This window comes from Clytia hemisphaerica, unplaced genomic scaffold (assembly GCF_902728285.1).
Source record: "Clytia hemisphaerica strain Z4C2 unplaced genomic scaffold, Clytia hemisphaerica genome assembly, whole genome shotgun sequence".
NCBI classification, from domain to species: Eukaryota; Metazoa; Cnidaria; class Hydrozoa; order Leptothecata; family Clytiidae; genus Clytia; species Clytia hemisphaerica.
The window spans coordinates 590,732-615,740 of NW_027103979.1; the positions used below are offsets into that span (position 1 = coordinate 590,732).

A 25,009-nucleotide genomic window follows, 5' to 3' on the forward strand; every position below is an offset into this window, starting at 1 on the left:
GGTAAATTTTGTTTTTTCTAAAATTTTGAGCTTGGATATCCAGGCTAACACTTCTCCCTACTAAACCTTTAGTTTGTATGCAGGACAATTACACCTTATTTTTCAGAAACATAAGGCTCAGAATGCCTAAAAACTAAGAAACATCTAAGAAACATACTGAGGCTGAAGCTGAGAATGAGAAAATTACATTTTTAATTCGGTTTTTTTAAGAACCTTCCAACCAACCTTTGCATGAAAAATAGGCTGATTATGTCAAAAAGTTTAGAAACATGTAGCTCAAAAGGCCAATTTCTTAAGAAACATCGAGGCTGCTTGATAAAACTAGTTTCTTAAAAAAAACGTGTAAGTTTTTAAAAGTCATAAATACCCTGAAAAACACCCGATCCAGTCCCACTTCCTCTATTTCACCAGACTACAGTAGTGGAGGAGACCGTTTACACATCCGTTGGAAAAAATCAAGGACGGTTAAGTGACCTACCACTACCATATTATGGGCACTAGGTGATGATGTTTAAGAGTGTATTTATTGTAAGGGATGATACGATGACGCGTTGCATTGTCAAAGGTGTAAAAAGTTGAACAAAAAGTCCCTACTCCGTTTGTTCTTATGTAGTTCTGCTAATTGTTATGTCTTGAAAAATGTTAATCACAAGCGAATCAAAAACTAAACAAAGTGTAAGTGTTTTTCATAGTTCTAGGGCCTAAGGCCTATTTACGCTTTATTAGGAAATTTAAAGGACTTGAAAGTTAGCCAAGGGTTTGAAAATAAGGTAAGAATCTAAATATTTTCATATTAAAATTAATTCTATCTAATTTTTCTCATTCAATGATTTCATTTAGGGATTATTCACAAATAGTTTTCAGTATAAAAAAACACTTTCTCTGACCGACCTTAGTACTCAAGATATATAAATAATTTCCAACTATAAAACGAAAAAATATATAATGTCAAAAAGAAAGGGTAAAATAATTTAAACTATTCCTAGTAATGAGATCGTCGGACAGAGGCTAAAAATAAGACCAATGACGTATCGGCGAGTCTATTCATCCTTGAATTAAAGTTTTAGTTTAAGTCTATATATAATACCAGGCTGTTTTAAGTCTTTGTAAACAACCTTGGACTAAATAAAAGACCATTTCTAGATGACCAACAAGACCAACAATAGTTAGATCCTTGAAAAATCTTTACTGGAATAATTTATCGAATATAATATTAACTAAAACTTTGTAATGATGTCATAAGTCGGTAGAAAATGTTTAATCGATGGGGAAAACGCTTTATTCTTAAGGTTAGACGAATTACAGGCAATTTTCCTAATTGACACGATAGTATCAAAATAATACGGGAAAAAGAAGAGACTATAATATATAAAAATAAGAAGACCATCTGAGAATTTTATTGACGAAATCAAATAAACTAATCGTCATCTCGATTCTGTAGAGCGTATAATATAGCCGAGGCGGAATGCGCCCTTTTATGGCCCTGTTTCTTGGCAGTATTTTTCTGTCCTTTAATGGTAACGTCATCATCGTCGGAAGTCGGTAATGCCGAGTACCGAAAACCTTTACCACTATTCGCCCTAGTCAGCGGTAAAGGTTGTGGAGTCCTTACTGTAATTTTATCTTTACTTGAAGATGATGTAAAGTTCGTTAAAGATGAATAATCAAATTCGTTTTCGTTTGGTAAACACGCTTTGTTAAGTTCGTATCTAGCACGTCGTATCACATACCACATTAAAAATCCACTTATACCAACTTGTACACCTAATATAAGATAACCACCAGCCGAGTTACTGTGTACTACATCTTCCATTGAACGTAATGTCGATCCAAGATACGCATTTAATGCTTGAGTGGGTAATAAACCGATAAATGAACCGAGCAGACATTTGGATAACGGCATATTGGTGATCTGGAAATAGAATTGGAAGTAGAGATTATATTTTCAGTTATAGAGCTTGAAAGGGGAAACTCTAATATACTACAGTAAGAGTTCTCGCACTACCAACACATCTCTGTCTCAGTGTCTCAGTGAGGAAGTTTTCTCTCATGGGAAAAAATTCTATACCAATGGGGATGTAAAAGCCAATGTGTTTTCGAAGTTTCCATTCTGAGGGTATTTCTACCACCAAATTTATTTTCAGTTAAATCTTCAAGTCGGAAACACGGGTGATTCTAGCACTCTTTGAAAATGACTTGTAAAAGGACAAGAGTTTTGGGCGTTGATTTTGACAAATTAAACATTAGATCAAATCAGTTGGACTATTTTATTTAATCGGTTTTAATGAGTTGCCAAAAATAAACCCTTATAAAGGTATTCTAATCATTTTTTGAGCACAATGAACTCGTTATCTTGGGCAAGGAGAAAAATCAAAAACTGTTAAAATAATTCGAAGTCATTTTTGAATTCTTCACAATTATAGCATTGTGATTGTGAAATTAGAGCAGGGAATTAGATCATTAGGGTGTAATTATAGGAATGCAACTTTGAGATATACAGGGTGTCCCTAATTAAAGTATCGAGTCGAAACACAACTATGAGTAGAAAGTTTTATGTGCGTGTTCACAAAATTGTATTTTAAGCTCTCCCTCTTTTTTCTTTGTCATTACGATTAATTTATACGTTGTAACTACCTTTTGTAATAAGCCTGTGTGATGGAAGACGTTCTTATATTTTAGCGATAACACACACAAACTTTTCTACTCAATCGCATGTTCAAACTCGATACTTTAATTAGGGACACCCTGTAGTAATTTTACAGAGATAAAACAAACACACACCCATTCATAACAAATCGCATGGAATAGTTTAATTCATATGTGGGTACGTAGTATAACTCTGGGTATTAGACCATTTTTCAAGATGTTAACAAGATGTTTTGCTTCTGTGACAAAAGAGACACTTATTTCAATATCTTACCAGTAAAAGTGAGGATGGTATAAGAATTTAAGAGATTTTCAACGGGGTGTCCTATACATATACGATTTTTATAAGAACATCCTAAATTTTTGAAGCCTCAGGATGTTCATAACTTTTTGAGATTTGAGCCTAAAAATTTTCCTTACCTAAATGTTCTTATTTTCACCATTGTGTGAGAATTCTTTTGTTCATTTTCTTAAGAAATTGGCCGTTTGAGAGTCCACAAAACCTTAAAATGTTCTTAACTTGTTTTTAATTTTTTTGGCCCTCGATGCCTTATGTTCTTATGAAAAAACGTGTAGAAGCAAACAGAGCAATATTGTGTTTTATATATTATCTCTCTATAACAGAGGAAGACTTTGGTTGTTTGAAAAACGGAAAGAAATACTTACAGCAAATAAACCGTTTTGCAATCCAAACGGGATAGGTGTCAAACGGGTTAGCACAAGAACTTTGAAACCACGTCGACTTTCCACCACTTTTATGATAGCTTTCAAATGTTCTGATTGTAATTTTGACGTCACAAATCCACGGATAATTTTACGGCAGACGACAAGGGAGACTGCAACTCCGACCAAAACTGATACGTTTACGGTGACTAAACCCATTAGAAAGCCATACAAATAACCCGCAGCCACGTTTAAGAAAATATAACCCCACGTCATTGGGAACGATACAAGTGTAAACATTAGTATAAACAATAGACCGCTGACCCATCCATCGGCGTTTTCAAGCCATTGCATACAGTCTTTAAGGTAGCGTCGAAAGAAAAATATAACAACAATACCAACAATTGCTATTAATAAGAAAGTTCCAGATAAATGAAGACATTTCGATTGTAAACAAGGACAACGACTGTCTAACACTCGTTCCACATCTGATTTTTCACCGAAACATTTCTGCCCGGGAGTTGGTTCCGTAAAACTAATATCACTCAAATCTAACGCCAAGTCCGGCCTCTTTTTTGCCACTGTCCCATTTGAGTGCGGCGTTATAGAGCCAGAAGTGACAATTTTATCTGAATCCGTTAGTGTTTGGATGACGTCACTAACCTCGGACATTTCCACGGTTGTGGTCAAATCCGGACACGAGCGGCCAGGATTGATGACATCATCGGTAAATGCTTGACCCACCATTTAGTGTTATTCTAATTTGGGTGTCGTATTTATTATGACGTATATATTTGTGTTTCACTGGCCTAAAAATAAAGCAAAGAAATCATTCCAAGGTTAAATCACAGAATTTGAAGATTTATTTAGACGTCACTAACTTTAATTCAAGCAACTGCTTGTTGAAAAAAACACTCTAAAACCGATACTTCTATCTTCAAATTATAGAAATCAGTGGATCTAGGTTTCAGACAAAAAGTACAGTACATATAAGTCTAAATATAATACTTTAGTAAGTCAAACAGCTTTGGAATGGCATACGAATTCTGTAAAGAAAGAAAGTTCCCAAAAAATACAAACAACGCCCATTTCGACGATGCATCAACCATGTGAAAAATAAGCAGATTGACAAAAAAAAGGAGTTATTCATTGAGTAAATGAGCAAAACAGTTCCTTCAAAATACAATATTCTCATCAACAACAGTAATTATCTTTAAACTATTGTAATTGACTTATAATTGTCAATAATGATGACAAGTAATCGCTAATGGATTAAGACAATAAAAAAATGGCATTGAAACTCTTTTATATTTAGCACACCTAATAGCTGCACGACATCTCAGTTATGTTTTGTCAGTTCAAAATCACAATAGAGAGTGGTTCTCATTATATTATTAGCATATTATTTTATGTAAGAAGTTCTATGAGACTGTAAAAAGGTCCTAAAAGTTTAGGGTCTAAATCTGAAACATCTTTTGTGTATTTCTTCTTTTTTATTAATCTAGAACAATTTCAAATTACTCTGAAAGGCAATATTAAAAACCTTTTCTATTAGCTTAAAAGATTAAATTTCTTACTGTGTGCTTGGAAATTAATATGAGACCAAAATATCTCTCAAGAGCCAGAAGTGACAGGGACAAAAATGTCTTTCTTTTGAGTAGAGGCTTTTTACGCTGAGCGACTGAGATTTGACAAGGATCAAAGTGACTGCACTGCTTTTGTTCTATTCGAAAATAGTAAACCGAGATTTTCATGTGCAGGTAAAGTCTACAAACAGTGTCAAAGAACACAGTAATTCCATGTAATGATGCCTAGAATTAATTATTAATACATATTTTTTTATGAGAGCAGACTAGATGAGGACATAAGGCTTCGATGCTAAAATATTAAGAACAATTTAAAAACATTTTAAGGTTTTGCGGAATCTAATACATCATTCTCAGGAAATTACACAAAAATACTCAAAAATGGTAAAAATAAGAAATGTTAAGAACTTTTTTAGGCTTAAAACCAAAAAAGTTAAGAACGTCCGAAGGCTTCAAAATCTTTGGATGTTCTTATAAAAAAAGTGTTGCTTGTCAGCAAGGAATCTGATCTACACTGATTTCAGTTAAACTAATCTGGGAGTCTAAAATTCGTGATCCACAATCAAGAGCTAATAAAGATTACACGTTTTTTTTTTTATAAGGAACACGTTTATAAGGAACTCGAGGCTGAAAATGGTTCAAAAAATAAGGAATTGTTAAGGAACTGCTCAGGCTGAGAATAAGTGGATTTGAAAATAATGTACCTTATTGGGACTAATTTGACCAAATTTTGATCTTTCAAGGGGCAAAAAGTTCAAAATTTCCTATGTAGTAAGGAACTCGATAAGGAACTTTGAGACTGAAATTCTCTGTAAAAATAAGGAACTCCAGGCTCAGAGCAAAGTTAAGGTTCCTTATAAAAAAAAAACGTGTAGTAATAAAATGAAAGATAGTATATCTCCATTCAAACGAATCCACTTTATGCGCTTAAAATTGTATTGAAATTGTCCTTGCTTTATCACTCTTTAACACTGGTCGAACTCTAGTTTGTTGGCCCCACACTGGATGGTAGATAAGTATCTCGAACAACTACAGTCATCAATAAAAAATGTTAATCTTTTACTAGCAATTACAAGTAAGTCAAAAACAATGTCAAGCATATTGTGTCAACCCTTTTATATTATAAGGGCTTATTTTTATTTAGTAATACGTTCAAAGTAATTTTTTTCTTTCCTTTCAGTTTCTTTATAGTGGCAGTAAAATTACACCGTTAGAATTTCAATATATTGCAAGTTTTTATATACATTACAAATAAAAACACATAGCACAGGTTGAAATTAAATAGTGTTTTGAAGGTATACATTATTGGTTAAATAAAGAAAGAAAAAATCGGATCTTTTCAGTCAAACAGAAAAGTGCAAATTTTAAGAAAAAATTAAACATGAAAACTGTGCTTCAGCAAATTATAATAATTATGACCAAATGCATTTTTTTAGTTTAAATTACTCAAGGCTCTAAGTATTATTAACACGAGTAAAAAATACGTAAAGGGACTAATAGATCTATCAATTTGAACTATTGAGGTTGAACTTGGATTTAAGGCTAAAATTTGCTACTGCTTGATAGATAATCGATAAAACAACTCCTGAAAAAATAATCTCATAAAATCTTATAGGATTTGTGAGCTGGCTTTAAGATTAAAGTCATGATCATTATGTTAATCAAAATTCCATCAAAAGGATGTACAGATGATAGGGTAAAGCGAAGAGCATAAATTTTCATTCGAATATGGAACAAATTAGATTTTTACAAACGATACATGTATGACTGCTATATGGTAAAGCAATCACACTCATAAGTGAATCACTTCATTATAATTACAGTATTGAGTGATTCTAATAAAGCCAGAAAAATGCACGACATAAATTGCTTCATAAGATGAAAGAGGTGTGTCTAAAAAGCTCCTTAAGAATGTTTGACACACATATCAATCACATATCATGAATCTTTATGCAATTGTAACGGAGCCAGATTTCAACAACATAAAATAAAACTGATGCATAATTACTTACAAAATATTGTAGACTGTGTTTGTACAATGAACGTATTAAACGTCTTATACAAAACACCATCAACAAGATTTTGTAATTTCCACTAAAACATTCAACCTTCAACCTCTTTATAAAAACCTAGTTGCTAGCAACCCCCTAGCAACTTGCATGAAATCAATTTGGAAGAATATACTGGCACATATGGTAAATTTCCAAAGCGAAAAAAGGACTTGCAAACATAGTTATGATGGCTAACAATTATACCAACATCACTCCTCTTCACAAGCACTGTTTTCTAATACAAACGGAAAAAAACAGCCAAACTTCCAAAGCAAGAGTCTACACTTGACACAAAACCACTACTCCGGCGCTACCACGCAGAAGAGTGCCAATATTCGACAAGTTTCTACTTAGGCTTGTGTCGTCTTAGCCACACTTCGTTTCTCTATTGCACTATTCTTGTCAGTGGTGCAATTAGTCATTAGTTGACTACAGAACAAAATTTTTAACATTTATAACATTATGGTATTGCACGTATATCTATCTAAACTCAAAGAAAATGCTTTTGAGAAACCACACATAGCTCACGTGTTTTGGAAAAGTGACGTAAAAAGGAAGCAAGACTGAGAAGAGAGTCATTTCAACCTTGACATCAAAACATAAGCAAACACAAAAATCAAATCAACGATGACGCGTTTGTTAACAAAATTAATTACTAACGGTTAAGGGAAAATAGACGTTGATTTTTTGATACTTTTAGTATCTTTTTGACAGGGTACTACCAATAGGGACAGCGCAGCCCAGACCAACACCAAAACCGCAGTCCGCGCCATTTGAGAACACTCAGAGAAGCAGTTCAACTGGGTATTCTATCTACAATCATGGTCGAAATTTTCTCAGAATGGTTCAAACTAAACATTCCATACCTAATAATATAACACCTTGTCTACTTTCATCTCGCGAGATACAGGGGTGTATACTGACTGGCTTCTGGTCATTTGTATTCACTGTGAAAGGCCTGTGTAAATGTGTAGTCGAAAAAAATAAAACTATTTAAATCATAACCAAAGTATACAAACTCATTTTTATTCTAAGACTTTACTAACACTTAGCCATGTCACCACTCTCAATAAAAGCGCACGTTCACAGTATAAAAACTCGTTAACAATGTACTACCACTTTGCCACTACTCTTGCAAAATGCCATCACAGCTCTGAAGTGAAATATATATCAAAGTGTAGCAACCCATATAGATACGAAATCATGACAAAAAGTGATTTTTTTTCTCTACTTTCTCAACCTTCTCTCTTTCTTTGAAATCATTCGCGCATACAAATAAGCTTTCGTCATAGGTTGTCATACATCAATATTTTTTGTCATTTGAATAAAAAAAGAATAAGGAGAGAAAAATGAGTAGATTATTAAACAAAATGGAATCCGTGTCTTAAAAGTTTATGTGACGGTATATATACGAGCATTCTGAATCTATAATGATTTTTTAGTTTACAACAATTTCTTAGATACAGTGAACTCTCGCTTACTCGAAATTCTATTATTCAAATCTCTCTATAATTCGAACTTGTTTCCAGTCCCGTCAGATAGAAGCCCTCTTAAGATGCTTTCTATAATTTGAGTCTCTCTGTAATTCGAACAAACTAGATTCCCAATTCGAGCTCGAATAAAAGCGAAAGTCAATTGTAATATGTAAATGGCTGCGAAAAGCCTTGTTTATAATCAGATAAAGTCCAGACAGACAGATCTGTATCAGAAAAAGATAAAAGAAAACGAGACCAAAAAAAGTATCGATAAACCACACCTTTATGCTAACAATATTTTCATTATTATTATCTTTCCTTAAAATCAAAAAAGAAATACAATTCCATCATTTTTCTGCAAAAAATTATGAAGAAATCCAGTTAGGACAAAAAGTTAAAATGCGTCAAGAACACAGCGCAAAGTGAAGGGAATGTTCACACCCCTACTGACCTATGACGTAATAAATAAACTTTTCATTTGTCCTATGAAATACATAAACCTGTTCAACAGAGACCATTCAAATTGAACCCCTGTAACTTTGTGATTAAAAACACAGTAGGTAGCCATGCTAAGTAGAGGGAAAATTGTAGAACAAAAATGACTAAAGCAAGAAAAACTCTAGCTTGGAGAAGAACTAAATAGCTCGACTACAAAAAGAAGAAACAGGATCAGGAGCAGCACCTATGGTGCAGAGAGCCTGAGCTATGTTAGAAATACAGTGTCTCAACTCAATGACTCAGGATTTCTGCTTCAAATTGCAAAGGGCAGAATTACAGTTTAACTCTGAAAAAAATCCATAAAGTAACCAAGGACGTTGGTCAAGATAAGTAAAGTCAAAAATGAATGGAGGAATTCCTAATAAGAAACTTAATAGAAACAGATTGTTATCGGTGAGTTCTGCGGCTTTGACGGACGCATCTCTTGAGCAATAACGAGTTTATATATGTGTGTTTTTCAGCGACGGAGACGGTAAGGTTCTAATTTGAGTAGATCCTGACCAGCTGAGGACGACGGTAAATCAGCACTTTTACCGTCCTCGATTTTGCGGGGCGGAATTGCGGGTTTTTCCAAATCGCTTCAGTTACTCTACCGTCCTCAAAAGTGCAAATACATAAACTCGGTAATAACAGCAATACGATAGATGTTCAAAAAGCTTTCTTTTTTTCCACAAACTCTGCTTTTTGTATGTGGCACGTGTTTGAAGCAATGGCAATAAATAAAGAAGATTGGGTATACCCTTTTACCTACACTGCATTTTTAAAACAAAAGAAAGAACAAATTTCCCATCCTCCCGCGCCGTGCTAGCCAAAATTTTGAAAATATTTTTGGAAATTCTGCTTTGCCAGCATAAGATGCACACCTTTTTTCTTTACACGTTTTTTTATAAGAACATCCAAAATTTTCCAAAAGCCTTGTGATGTTCTTAACTTTTTGAGTTTCAAGCATAAAGATGTTCATATTTACGCCATTTTTTGAGTATTTTTGTCCATTTTTATGAGAAATCGGGTATTTTCGAGTCTAAAGAACCTTTAAAATGTTCTTAAATTGTTCTTAACAAGTTGGCCATCGAAGCCTTATGTTCTTTTATAGTTTGTTCTTATAAAAAAAGGTGTATCATTAAAATGTATTTCTTTAAACGTTTTAGCCCTTTCGCACTTTCTTTCATTTTTCTTACCATCGAAATACCATAGAAATAACAGATAAAAATCAAAACAGCAATCAACTGTCCTGACAAACCAATGAGTTTCCTTTATAACACCGCAACACAGCAAAGACATGATGGATGTTTTCCACAAAAGTACAAATTTCTCGGAAATATCTTGTTAAACTTCCTATAAAAATCTTGAATCTCGTAAGAATGCCTCCAAAAATCAATTTAAAAAAAACTTTACGAAAAAAAGAAAAACCACATACCGTGATAAGCTGAAGCCATTTACTCCAGTCTTTATGTTAATTGAACTATATCAAAATGCAAACTGATTTTCAATGCACCGTTTTCCAATATATACAATAAACAAATAAAGAAACGTCAGTATACCGTCGTCATAAAAATGCACATGCAAGCAGATAAATGCCAAACCTACCTACCGATATAAACACAACACATAACTAATTAATGAGATAATTAGTTGAATTGAGTGATTAAAACAGTGGAAGAAACCACTAAATTGTTCTTAAAACACCATTAAAATGTAGGTAAGCAACTTTTAGTAAGAAATTTGGAGAGAAAATTTTTTAAAGCCATTTAACTAAGTTGTGTAAGAATCTCAAGGTGTGTTCTACCAGGTTCTACTAGTCTAGTGTCTACAAAAAAATCAAGATAGCACTATCTCCTGGATCTAGTTTTCCAGTTAAAAAGGAGTGTCTAGTAAACAATTTTATGGTAGACTTTTAAGACGTTAATGTAGTTTTCATTATTCTTGTCACTCTTTATTTATCAGAACTTTTAAAACTCGACTGATTCTTATTGAAAAAAATCTTTAGAGAAATTCTTATAAGTAAATGAAGAGTTGATATAAATTTCTGGATGACTTTGTTGAGCTATGCACAAGATGTAGCAATTAATACAGTATTATCATTTACATTAAGAAAATTACATCTGGCATTTGCACAAATATTTCCTGCCACTAATGAACCTTCTAGAATTATTTCGAACAGAAATGATGAGCTTTGCCCTAGTATTTTGAGGATAATTGTAGCGTAGGAAGAACTTGAAAAATTCATATATTGCTAAAAAGCAAAATCCAACATTTTAAGCCTTCAGATGTTCTTAACTAATTTCTATTTAATTTTAGCCATCAAAGCCACATCATGCAAAAAAGAAATCAAAGCCAACTTTAACAGCCCTCGGTTGACTTTAAAATATCTTTGAAAATCTAAGCAATGCTTTATAGTCAATCAGAGTAGTATTGAACCATACTCTAATGCCGTAATCCACGTCCAAGAATGTCGAGTTGACACGCTTCTATGTTATAAGAGAAACCCCAATTATATCCATTACAGTAATGTGTTGTAAAATTTTCCGTCTACTAGCCAACAAAATCATGAACAGAATACATGTATGCGTGACTTAAAAATGTTTATTTCAAGATTGTTGAATAATAGTCAGTCGAATTATGATAAGACAAACACAAACACAATCTTGGTCAAGATAGGGCACTTCTCCTTTACACAATGACATGAGACAATACACATTTTTTTATAAGAACATCCAAAATTTGGGTGTTCCAACTGATTGGGAATTTTAGTCCAATTTTCTAAGATGTTCTAGAGACCATCAGGCCATAAAAATTCTTACAACGTTCTTACATATTTAGCCTAGAAGCCTATTCTTTGTGTTCCTATATCCTTCTTATAGAAGAAAACAGAGAACTTGACTTTTGCAAGAGAACAAAGCGTGCACGATAATGGTTGAAAACAAAATATTTTGAATGCTTGCCACAGACGCCCCTTTCTTCACTTTAATTTATGTCACAAAAAACAACACAACAGTGGAATTTAAAAAAAGGATTGCCATATGAATGCTATGTGTTTTTGCCTGTTTTTCATACCTTCAGTTTGTTAAAGTTATTTGGCACGAGATAATTTCACTGGCTACTTCTTGATAAAGAAACAATAAAAGAAAACTATAGGATTGGATGCACAGATCTGTAAGCCCGAAGGGCTAGATCCGCGGTCTTTATCGAAAAGTGACAAATCACGTGACAACAAGCAATTTCACTGGTTCGAGAGAAGCAAAATAGTGTTTGCTGCCTACTTTTTTTGATCGCACACACCGAAAACAATTAAAATGCTAGATTCTATCCATCGGCACGAAATTTTAAAAGATAAAATTTCTGCTTCACTTTTTTTTGCTGGTGAAAGCTTACCATCAGGCTTTACAGATATCTGTAATCGGATGCAACGCGAATCCAAATTTCATGACTTGTGAGTCTATTCTGTAATACCACTACAGCCTAGTCTACAAGTTAACTACATGTCGCAAACTCAAGGATAGATTGAAAAAACTTTTCTAAAGCCCATACGTTCTATAAGGTGTTCCAATCGATGAAGTTGGTTGACCAAAATATTAAAAGCCCAAATATTAGAAAGAAAAACCACCGAGTATAAAAATTACTACTGCAAACCACACAGCTTAACCATATCAACTTAAGATAGACCACGAGGGTGGAGCTTAAAAAGGTTTGAACAGCTTTCTAAAAAACGATAAAATTATACTCCTTCGTGGTGTTTTCACTAGTGAATTTTGAGGTGACAAATCCTCATTTATTTGCGTATCATATCTTGTTCCCAAAGGCTCCATTCAGTGGCAAATAAAAAAATCAAGTTTGACAAGAATAACAAAATTTGATCCCTAAATAGCTTGCAAAGATTTCAAAGATAGTGATCTGCATCTGTGAAGTTATTGACCCATTTAAATCTAGTGTGACAGTCAATGAAAACATATTTCCGCACTATATTGCAATATTAAAGCAACATCCACAATCACAATAACAACAATTGTAATTGAATTCGATCAAAGAGATTATTATACCTTCTGAAATTAAAAAATTGACTGTTTGCTACGCGAAGAGGTTTCAAATTTTACATTTCAATTTTATTTCTTAGCAGACATTTTTGACATTGTCATTAAATTGTCGTCCTTTCATTCATTTGTATGTGGAAAATCTATGCACCATCACAAGATCAGACAATTTTTATTTCAGAACTGAAAACATATTCCACCAAGTATTCCAGAGTCTAGTCTAAATATAAACTATTCCAAAAAGACAGAAAGAAATTCTCTTTCCATAAACTGAACCAAGGAACTTGCAACGATTCAGACACACAAAATCTTAGTATTTAAGTCTTTTGAAAAAGACTACCTTAAGGGAACTATTTTTTGCGGGAACTTAATTTTGCGGATTTCTCACTTGAAAGAAAATTAGAGCCGTACTGTGAATTATTCAACCTTTGTTTTTCGCATTTGAAAAATTTTGCGGGAACTTAATTTAACGGTTTGGGCCTAAATCCACAAAAACCGCAAAAAACGCTAAATTTAGTTCGCGCAAAAATTAGTTCCCTTAAGGTAAGTCTTTTGAAAAAGACTAAGTATCTAAGAACGAAAAACTGATAAAAAATGGATACTAAAATTTGTAGTAAGTGCTTTTGAAGATTGTTTGCTGTGTATTTTCCAATTATTTTGATGCATGTACAAAAAGGGGCGTTATGATAAAGGGGGTATCATTCGTCACTCTACAAAATCGCATTAGCAAACAAAGGAGAATAGATATACTTCTTATAAACAGGAGAGGCTACATGTTATTTAAGTAAATTTACATAATAGCTTACAGAATTACAACGAGCATAACATGAATGTCTCCTCGCATTAATCCAACATGATACAACCATGTGGATTTGTCTAGCTGATATTAAAACAAAAAGAAGAAAAAATTTATGTCCCATTCATCTGATCTTAGCTTTTCGATGCGCATTACTGATGCCTATCTTGAAAATAGTGCATCAGTCAAAAGCTATGAAATTAATATTAGATGATTTTTTAGCACCCATGAAAAAACAACGAATCTTCATGCATTTGCCTTTAAAGTCTGCCTAGTTCTTCTGTCCTAGAACAATATATGATACTAAAAATTGCTCTTGCTGATCCAAGGGGAATTAGAAGATTTTAACCAACCTTTACATTTTTACTCACGTTTTCATACATTAAAACCCTGCCTCATCTTTTAGCCCTCTTCTTCAAATATCAAAATACGAAAAAAGTTTTAAGGAATAAGAAAAGAGCAGATGAAAATACCTTCCGACCGAAAAGAGATAAAAAGACACTCTAAAAAGTTCACTAAAAACTCAATTAAAAGAATTTTTCTCCTCCTGGTACTTCAGTTTTCTTGGATTGAATCCCTCCCTAAAGAAACTAATAATTCATCAACAGCCTCTATAACCTGACCTCAATAAGTGAATATCGCGTACTCTCAAACGTTTTCTAAAATAAGTCTCTTGTTCTTAGGGGTTGTTAATTAGTCAATGATAATACATAGAAGAACATCAGAGAAGACCTGAGTCTTATTATCAATGGTTGCCTCTAGCTACTAAAAAATACTTGAGATAAAGGTCTCTCTTACACGCTTTTTCTTTTATAAGAATAACTTCTATAAGAATATCAGGGTGAGATTTCGGGTTTAAAACAATAGGCCTATTGTTTAGAACAATAGGACAATAAGAATAATGCTCAGCCTCAACCAAAGTACACTATTCTTATAAAAGAAAAAGCGTGTATTAGAAATAAACATCTAAATGTCATGGTATGCGAATCTTTTCTTATAAATTTCAATTCTATGACAGTGGGTGTTAAAATCTCTTTTTTAAAGAGAAGTCGACACTCAGATCCTCTTTATTTTGATGCAGTCATATAAGTAAAAAAAATCTCTACTGCTGATAAAGAGAAAAGAGGCGTCCAAAAGGCAAATTAAAAACTTTACAAATCTAGATACCATATAATCAAGGAACAATGAAGCTTCAAATAACAAAAACATAATCTCGAGTTAATCATGCCAAAGCTCAACCAAAAGTATAAGTTCTAATAAATAAAATAAAACCCATAGCATGGGATAAAATTCTTTATAAAACATGTTTTTTACCCCTGTGTTTCTTTTCCAAGTTCATCTTTTTCTATAGAAATACACAAAAAAAAAAGAACAGTGAAGACAGAGTAGTCGCCCTAGCAACACTTCTCAATAAAAAATGAATAATTAAAACTACGAAAGCTTCAATACAAACAAACACAAAGATAACATCTTCAATCAAAGATTTTCTTTTTCAACAACCATATAACATAATATGTCTATTGGTGCCCAAAAAGACACAAAATTTTTCCTTATTGAAGAATTGTATACAAATTATCAATACATGTTTTCTATAAGAACATCAAAATTTTTTGAAGCCTTCTTATCGAGTTTTAAACCTAAAAATGTTTATAACATGTTCTTATCTTGATCATTTTGAGAGCATTTTTGGCCATTTTCCTAAGAAATTGGGTGTTTTAGAGTCTGCAAAGCCTTAAAATTTCTTAACTTGTACTTAATATTTTGGCCATTAAAACCTTATGCTCTTATATAATTTGTTCTTATACAAAATAGCGATTATTCAGTAAATATTCAGTACCGGACAATTGGTATTCTTTTTATGTGGTTAACTTGTTTATTAGCAACTTAAAAGAGGGAGAATCTTGTCTAAGTGACCAAAGAAAACATTATAAAAGAACAAAAAACAAACTTTAAAACCAGAACAGTAAAAAAGAGAGAATATCTTATGAATCGATTCAACATCATTCATGTACATGTTATTCAGATCATTCAAAGTAGTTAATTTGTGGAGATCTGGGAAATGACCTAGAAAAAATTGTTATTTTATAGAGTATAGAGCAACCAGTGCCAACGGATTATCTTTGGTATATCTTAAAAAACCTACAAAAGGCAGAGGACTTGGACATGAGCTGTTGAATTGTCACATTGAACTATAAGGACCAAATTCCACCTGAAATCCTGAAAATTTGTAATACAGGAGCAAATAGATTTCAATGATTCCATTAACCCATCCTTACAAAGAGATTGAATTAATTTTTTCGAAAAGTATAGTTGTCTAATTTGAACGAAAAGACCTTAAGATTGCAGCTTGACTCAATAAATTCAAATACACTTTTTTTATATAAGAGCAATTTATAAGAACAATGGGGCTCAAAATTTGCAAAAAATAAGAACAATTTAAGAACAATGCTGAGCATTTAAAAATCAATTTCAAGCAATTTAGAGGTCAACGAAGTAAAAATTTGGCCTAAAATACTCCAATTAAGCCCAATAAATAAGAACAGGATAAGAACAATAATTTAAGGCTCAAAGTGCCAAAAATATAGGAACAGCAGAGCCTAAGAAAAATCTAACTGGTTATTCTTATAAAAAAAAAGTAAAAGATGCATCAGCTAAAGATACTGATATCAAAATCAAAACTAGTTAAGTGGTCAAAATAGTAAATAGTAAACTCCTCTAAAAATCTATAAAAATGAGATACTATATACTTTTTATTATTAACATCTCTTTTATCACCAAGAAAATCAATGGTATATAAATATCTAAAACTAAGTATAAAGCTCTTTCCTTTTATGTACATTTAAAAATTTTCTGTTTTCGGAACAAAATATATACTGTTTACTGAAAAATAAAGACTGTAAGGCCGCCCAAACGGTAAGGAGATAAAGAGAGTAAGATAACAGTCTAGCATAGGAATCATCAAAGTGTCAAAATAAGAGGCCGGCTGAGATCTTCAGCGAGGGAATCACCAAGCAACTCGATAGCCTATACTATAGCTCTTGATTATGAATTGAGTTATAGTTTTCATGAGAACTTCAAAAAATCTAGACATCATTCTAACTTTTCATAATAGCTTAACAAAGGACTTTGAATGAAGGAACTTGACAGTATATTTACAATACATCAGAATGAACTTCAACACAGAGGAGAGAGGCTTAAAACCACTATGTGAAAAATGATAATTCTGTCTGTAATAACAACAAAAACAAAACCGTTCAACTTTTGAAAAGGACTTAAGACACTATCAAATAGGTGTTGTAGAGTATAGAATATTCTAGGGACGACATGATACAGAAAATTTTGTCTCGCATTCCTAGACTCAAATGAAAAGGCTGCATAAAAATTCAGTGGTTCTCAAGAGAAACCCCCCCCCCCAAAAAAAAAAAAAAAAATTTGTATGAAGCATAAAGTATAAACATCAATAATACACAGTCATAGCTTTCTATGTAAGCCTTTATAACAGACTGCAGTACATTGTTGAAATAATCATACAACAACAAATAATCGATTGAAAGTGAATATGTTCATTCTTGAATGACAAAATCACAGTGGTTCTTTTAGCAATTTCACGGAGCAGTTGCAATATATCATGCAAGTAAGTTCAGATCTAATATCAGCCTCATACCATAAAACATAAAATGAAAACAAATTCAATAATAAATAAATAATTTGTTTACCTTTTTGTCAATTTCAGGCCTTTCATTTATCAATTTTTTGTTAGACATGAATAACAAAGCAGAATGCTGTGTGCACTTTCAAAATGTGATGGAATTATTTAGCTTTTGACATTTGACAACTTACACAAATAATAACCAAAACAAGAATGATGTCCTTGAAGCAACATATTAAAAATTACCAGTTTTCTATTCTGAGCTCCAAATATTATGTGCTATAAAAGAAAATTTTAAAAGACTTATTAGAGTTCAATCGAAAAAGGAAACTTCTACAATATCTATAACTGCTATCGATTGATAAAAAGTTTTGATAAAAATAAAAGACATAATATTAACAAGCCCACACCCCCTCAATAAACCAACGTTTCGAATTACCTTTATTATAATCTTAAAAAACAAAATAATTTTGAATAAAAACTAAATTGATATAGTCAGCTCACACTATGAAAGAAGTAAGTCCTTCAAAAAAATATGAATAAAGAAAAAAACAGTCAGATAAACCCTTGAAGTAAAAAGACAATGATGTCGATATTAAAACAACTCTTAAACCAAAAATAAAACCAAACTACATAACAAAGTGTATGAATGAACAAGAAAACTAAGATAAATTTTTAATGAAAATCATTCCATTTGTAAAACATTGTAAAATAGAAATAAGTTTGTTTGTTATAGAAGCCTAACTGTGGTGTGATATGACTAACTGAAAAACATCTAGGAAAAATTTGATGACATCATCAGGGTCCCAATAGTGAATCTCATTTCTGATGACTGAGAGAAACTGTTCAGGAAGATGTCTTTTTTGTTGAAAAAAAAGAGAAAAACCTAAATGAAGATCTAGTTCCATAAAAAAATAAAAAAAGAGAAGAAATGCTGAAAAAAAAGATGAAAAAAAAAGATAAGAGCAAATCTTTTTTCCCCTTTTTGTGAAGAAAGTAAGAAATATAGCACACAAGAGTGAATTAAATTGTTTGTATCAGCAATATTGAAAATGTGAAAGCTGCTAAACTAAGTGTTAAAAAAATATGATGAATCAGAAAACTGCACAGTTATTAAATAGACCTTATCAGAGGTTTTGATTTTTCTAAAAAAGCGATGCATTGTGGGGTTGTTTCAGGAGTATTACAATAGAATTCCCTCGAGGAATTCCTAAGAGATTTCTATTGTAATACTAAATCAATATTTTACAGACAGGCCCAAAATTGCTCTTTTTGTATTTCAAATATAAATTTCAAGTTAAAAGGTCCATCAGTTCAGAAAGAGGATCCACAAGTATTTTAGCAAAATTGTTCAAGTTTAATGAATTCAGTCGAATCAAAATTCTGGTCCGTAATGGTCTGGCATGCAGAATTAGCTTTGAAATATTAAAATGAATCATAAAATAAAGATATGTTCAAACAATATTTCAACGTATTCCTGAGTTTTGTTCCATATTATTAAGCTCTTATTTCAGGTTTTTTACACCTTCCTGAGAGGGATTGTATTAAATATAACCAATCATGACATCACTTCACTGGTCTCAACAAAATTGGGAGTATAACCTTCAAGCTTAAACCAAAAATACCAACTTAACAGATGGTAAGCCCAGCAGCTTTTAAAAGGTATAGACTTTTTACCTGATGCTGCCCATTTGAGTTCACCTGAATCTCATAAAACCTGTAAAAGTGGGTCATAATACAGTTTTTTTTAGTTTTAAAAAAATTGCAAAAAAGAATACCTTTCAAAAATGTAGTATTTGGATCAAGCAACATATAAAATAGGTGAATCATGAGCCATATTCTTTAAAAACCAAGCAGTTCCGGACAATTGTGTAAGCATAATTTAGTTAGCCCACATTTTCAATCACGATGTAAGACTAGAAGTTGTTGTAGCCTCTGCAAATTATACACAGGAAAATGTACATACGTACCCTTTGGATTAATTTATAGAAATAGAAATTCCTTGTAAGAATGATAGAATTTTCATTTTCAAAAATTTTAGGGGGTCTGTCATCAATATTGCAAACTTTTGGGGATTTGAATGAAAATATAGGTACACAAATAATAGCTGGGAATGATTTTCTTGAAATTTCTCTTAAATGTGATCCAACAATACTGTTTCCTCGGGTAGCTGAATGCTGTTCCAGACTTTTACTCCTCATTTTTTATTTTATTGGCTTTAATGAATCAGGGATACTTGATTTGACTAGAAGAATGATTTTTATTTAATGTAGTCGAATTCTTTTAAAAGAATTTAAAAAACAACTTGGTGTATGCGATGGCTGAGGAGGCTGTTCAGAGAAAATTGAGAAAAAAGTGAAATGCAAAAGTGTACATATTTCATACGAGATTAAATTAGTTTTAAATCCCAATTTCATAGATAGTTTGGACTGTTTTCCAAGTGAAGTTGATGTAGGATTCAGACACGTGATATTTACTTTTCTTGCCACCATACACCCCCTTCTCACAGACCCACTGGGGCCCCTTCCCACTGGAAAAATTGGTCAGAATCGTCCCCAATTTTTGTCCACACCGAAGATAATCAAAGAATTCTTTGAGATAATCAATCCTTGCTGCAAAATATTATACTATTTTCCCAATCCCCACTGAATGTTCTGACTTGAAAACAAATTAATTGAAATCCCCAGCCATAAAAACTATGGAAACTGTACTGTACAAGCCACCTAAGGATAAAACACTCAAGAGAAGGTGGTGGCAAAATACAAAGCGAAAAAAAAACCACCAAAAGCTGGTTTATTTTTAGGACAAACTCATCCTTAGACTTGCGCCACATAGACTACTGGAGGAAGGCGCTATCCCAAACTTGTTTGATCACAACAAAGACAAACAACCAACAAAAAGAAAGTCGAATGAAAGAAGAGCACAAGAAAAGGCTAAACGTCAGGTCCCTGAAGGACATCATCAATTAGTACAAAGTTTTCCGTGTCAATTGAATAAATAGTAAACCCAAATAGAATCGATGATAACTGAAACTCAGGATGTTAATATCCAATCCAAACTGGAAAATGAACTTATTAATGCACTGCACTAACTGATGAATTGACAGATCCATCAATCAAAAAAATAATTTGCCCTAGTTTTTTTTTCACCTTCCTTTATCCTTCAGGGTCAGAAGGAAAGTACTTCGCATCTTTGAAAGAACCTACACTTGCTCCAGAGCCTAGAATTCTTTATTTTTCTTGATAATTTCAGCCCCAAAGTTTCTTATTTACTTAGCTGCTAAGGTTGGACTGATTTGATGCTTTGTTAACAAGTTCAAGTTTAACTCTCTGTTCCCTAACTTGTGCACTTATTCTCCAGCCTAAGCAGTTCCTTAACAATTCCTTATTTTTCAGACTGTTTTCAGCCTCAAGTTCCTTAGCCGTGTTACTTATTAGAAAAATGGTTTATCAGAATGGTAGAGTAGAGCTGTGATTGGAGATGCGTAGTTCTTCTCTATTATGAGTTACAGGAGGCTCTGGGAGCCCATTCTCGCAACTATAGATGCTTTTGAGTAAGCATCCCGTCAGCACCTTGAACTGACTACCCAGTTCCCCTCACATGGCATGGGTTGACCCGGGCGAAGGTTTGTTCACTTGTCAAGTGAACCGTTGTGAGTGGGAATCGAACCTTGGTCGCCTGTACAGGAATCAAGGTTATGTCCACTATACCACAACGCCTATAATTCGTTTCGCTTGCACTGTTACATTTGTTTTGAAATTTGCTGCTTTGCTCGGTCAGTCATTTGGTGGCTTTTGTAAATAATTATGGGTTTTTTGAAGGGTTTGTAGGGTTTACAGTGACCAAGTTTGTCCCCATGCAGGTTTCCCTCCACTGATGCAAGTTACCCGACTTCGCATACCGTCAAATCTTGTACAGTAAAATCATTTTTCAAAAATATCTGCCTAAATTGATTTCTCATTTTGCCATTTTACCCTAAGCAAACGAATGTGGCGAGCTCCCACGCGGATGAAAAAACACTCCTCTCAAGCAAAGAGACGCGGTTGTATCACTGCTCTATTCAAAATAATACTGAATTTGAAAGATCTTTTATGCAGTTGTATTGAAGTTTTTACAAGATGCTCACATAATTGGATATTCAAAACAATAGAGATGACGGGTTCTTTAGAAAAATATAATAAAAGTTTTTGTTTGAATAGTTAACGACCAATCCAATGACAAAAATTCTTGTAAAATGTTCAACTTGACCCCTTTTATGTGACATTTTTTTGCAAACTTCAAAAAACTATTATTCTCCCACTCTTGCGGGACTTTAGCTTAGTTGCTTGCAATTGTGTGCAGAATTGATTGGGTACCTTAAGTGGATAAAATGTTCGCGTGGATAAATTTTCGCAGTTTTTGCAAATTTTGGCCATTTTCGCAAAATGCAGTCCACACGGAAATTTTGAAGGCCTTTGGTTTGCGAAAATTAGTCCACGCGAAATTATTTGGAATTTTACAATTGCGAAAATAAAAATTCGCGAAATCAAAGAAATTGTTATATTACGATCCAACTCATCATTTCAATTATAAACTCTAGTAACCTCCTAAAAGTACTTATATAGTTGCGAAACTAAATAAAGAAGGCCATTTTTGTGAAATTTAATCCACGCAAAAATTTTAAAGACGCTTGATTCGCGAAATTTAATCCAAGTGAAATCTTTAATTCTCGTCTCGTGAAAATTAGTACACACGAAAATTTATCCACTTAAGGTACAAAGTCCGTTATGTTTCCCGTAACTTTTTTATGAACAGTTACAGCTATACTGAATTATCGAAGTTCATCTAACTTCTGCCAGGTTACCAAGTGCCCCTCAAATTACAAATACCGTAACTTGGTCTAATATGTCGACTTCCCTCGTCTAAATTTGACACCCTTTTCTAGAGCTGAAAATGATAGAAAGGTCAAAACTATTTTTCTTTGCTTAGTGTTAAGAGAGGAAAAATTCTTTTTCAATCACCGATTCCAACTTTCATTTGTATTCCTATCTCTAACCAGCTGGATCTCTAAAGAAAGGTGTCGAAATTATTAGAAGACGGATGTTGAGATTAGACCAACTTACGGTACCTTGAAGTGGGGTAACTTGCATCAGTGGAGGGAAACTTACATAGCCATCAAATGACTGACCAATCAAAGCAGCAAAATTTCAAACAAATGAACTGCGCAGCTAAGCCGTCTACTCCATATCATCATTTTCGTTATGATTTTACTTTGTATTTTAATGACCAGACAGGTTATTCATTTGAGCGCTATGCATGTTGCATGTTTGTCTCCACTGATGCAAGTTCGAAGTTACCCGATCTCACTGTATTCATTAGAATCACGCAAAGTAGTGAAAATATGAAAAAAGCATAACCAGCAACATATACTTGATTGATCGATGAGGAAGGGATGAAGATGATTGATTAATGATAACAAAAGTTAGTAAAATATTAGAGGTATATACATACCTTTCTATAAAGATTAAGAAACAATGTATTTCTTCTCAATACTTTAAGTTTCTTGCTTATACGCATTCATAACCACAAGTTCTTTGATATTATTAGAAAACATAGCTACAATAATGTGTTAGAATTTTTTCTTATGGTCTTATTTAGGGGCTCTGCCCCCTAGAACGTCCATCAACCAAACAGAGAATATGTAAACGAAGCTTTCCTATGAAATTAAAGCAGTACCTAAATCGATACGATGGATTGTTGTCTTGCTTGTCGCTGATGTGTGATGAGTGTCGATTTTGATTTCGCACCTTCACTTGGCCGCCATCTTGATTCTAAAAAAAGCAATCAAAACTTTACGCTGATAGGCTAGGAGCTCTACACTTTACCGCCCATCTCTGATTACCGAAAAAAAAGAGAAAAGTCGTAGCTAGACTATCGGTTAGGTGGGGGGGGATGGGCGAGGTGTAGGCTAGGGGTGGGGCCGAGCTTCTGGGGGGGGGGGTATTTGTGGCATGCCATTGATTAATCTCTGACTCTGACCAGAGTCTGATACTCCACATGGCACGTATTCTCTCTAAGCTTTGCTCTAAGTCAAAAGGCCATGGCTGCGTAAGAAGAGGCCCCCCCAGCGGTTTGCGTGATGGCGTGATTGGGACTTTTTTCTTGCGTGATGGCGTGATTAGAGATTTTTTTCGGCGTGATGGCGTGATCAAGGTTTTGGCGTGATGCGTGATAGGGCAAAAATTTGAGACGTGATGCGTGATTTGGGCTATTTTTCGCTATTTTTTGCGTGATGACGAATTTTAGCGATTTTCGTGATGCGTGATGGAGAAAATTTTTTTGCGTGATGGCGTGATTAGGGGTGCCGCTGGGGGGGCCTCTAAGAAAGCATCACATATCCGCCATACTATATCCCTTTAGCTTTAGAGTAGAGCGTTTTTTATGCGCAGAATGGATGATCGATCTGTTGTTATTGGCGCTCGTCCACGCTAAAGGTAAAGCTCTATCTAAAGGTAAAGGCTAATTTTCCGCTGTAAAATATTTAAAATTGTTCCAACCTTCAGAGCTTAAGGCTCTTTAACTTTAGGGGGGGGCGTACGGGGTTCGCGATTTCCGAAATATACCGAACAATTTTGCCAAAATTTCCGAAATCCCGTAAAAAAATAGTTGCAATTCCGATACCGATTTTTGGGTATTTTTCCTCGTTTTGACTAATTTTTCATCAAATTTGATTTTTGATGGATGAATTCCGAAAAAAGGGGATAAAAACTTTATTATAATACCGAAATTTCGAAGCCAAAATTCATGGATTTCCGATACCGAAACAATTTCAGAATTCCGAAATACCGAAGGAATTTTACCTGATTTCCGAAATTCCGAAGAAAAAAGGGTCGATTTCCGCAATTCCGTACGCCCCCACTCTTAGACTATGTTCAAAACGTTACGGTTTTGTATTGCTGAGAAACGCGAAACGGTTTTGAAATACTCTGTGATGACTCCGGTAACTTATTGCATGTCCCAAATTATTCAAAATCTACTTTTCGTTTTCGCCCCCAACTCCAGCCCTTAAACCATAACAAATTATACATTTTTGGAAGCGTATTATTTGGATATAGAGTGTTGGATTTGGTGTTACTTATTTTTTTTCTCAGCATAATTAGAGTTTTTTTAAGAAAACCTAATTATGACGTCATTATTCATGACGTCATTATTCATGACGTCATTATTCATGACGTCATTATTTAAAAAAGTTGAATATCTCAAGAACTAATGCTTAAAACGTTATGAAATTTGGACCAATGTAGAACTCATCAAGAGGAGGATAAATGTTTTTAAAAAAATTGAAAATTAGCTTATCTCAGCATTTTATTGCAAAAATTCGAATTTCTGCAATTTTTGCTGACGTCATCAATTTTGGGAAATACTTTAAACTTTTTTTGAATCATCTCAATGTGCTCTATCACTGGTCCAAATTTCATAAAGTTTTGATTTATATTTCTTGAGATATTCAACTTTTTGTATTTATGACGTCATCAATTATGATGTCATAAGCAGGTTTTCTTAAGGTATCTCTAATTATACTAAGAAAAAAATTAAGTAACACCGAATCCGATATTCTACCTGCAATTACGCTCCCAA

General features: G+C 33.4%; 2 protein-coding genes across 3 annotated transcripts in view; one reads left to right on the forward strand and one right to left on the reverse strand.

Moving 5' to 3' along the window:
* LOC136810908 (polyadenylate-binding protein 2-B-like) overlaps window positions 1–25,009 on the forward strand; it is a 276,555-nt gene that overhangs the window by 164,791 nt on the left and 86,755 nt on the right. The gene's annotated exons all lie outside the window — the stretch shown is intronic.
* On the reverse strand, window positions 767–23,193 carry LOC136810901 (transmembrane protein 64-like). The gene is made up of 3 exons (XM_067067484.1): window positions 23,108–23,193; window positions 3,313–4,118; window positions 767–1,912 (listed from the first exon to the last, which is right to left on the reverse strand). The coding sequence occupies exons 2-3, from the start codon at window positions 4,054–4,056 to the stop codon at window positions 1,418–1,420; spliced, it is 1,239 nt and encodes a 412-aa protein (XP_066923585.1). The 5' UTR covers window positions 4,057–4,118; window positions 23,108–23,193; the 3' UTR covers window positions 767–1,417.

What these genes read in the sequence shown, in the direction of transcription:
- LOC136810901 (XM_067067484.1), bottom strand. Translation starts at nt 4,056, where the DNA reads ATGGTGGGTCAAGCATTTACCGATGATGTCATCAATCCTGGCCGCTCG. An exon ending in TGCAAAACGGTTTATTTGCT is followed by an intron (nt 1,913 to 3,312) that starts GTAAGTATTTCT and finishes TTCTATTTCCAG; the next exon opens with ATCACCAATATGCCGTTATC.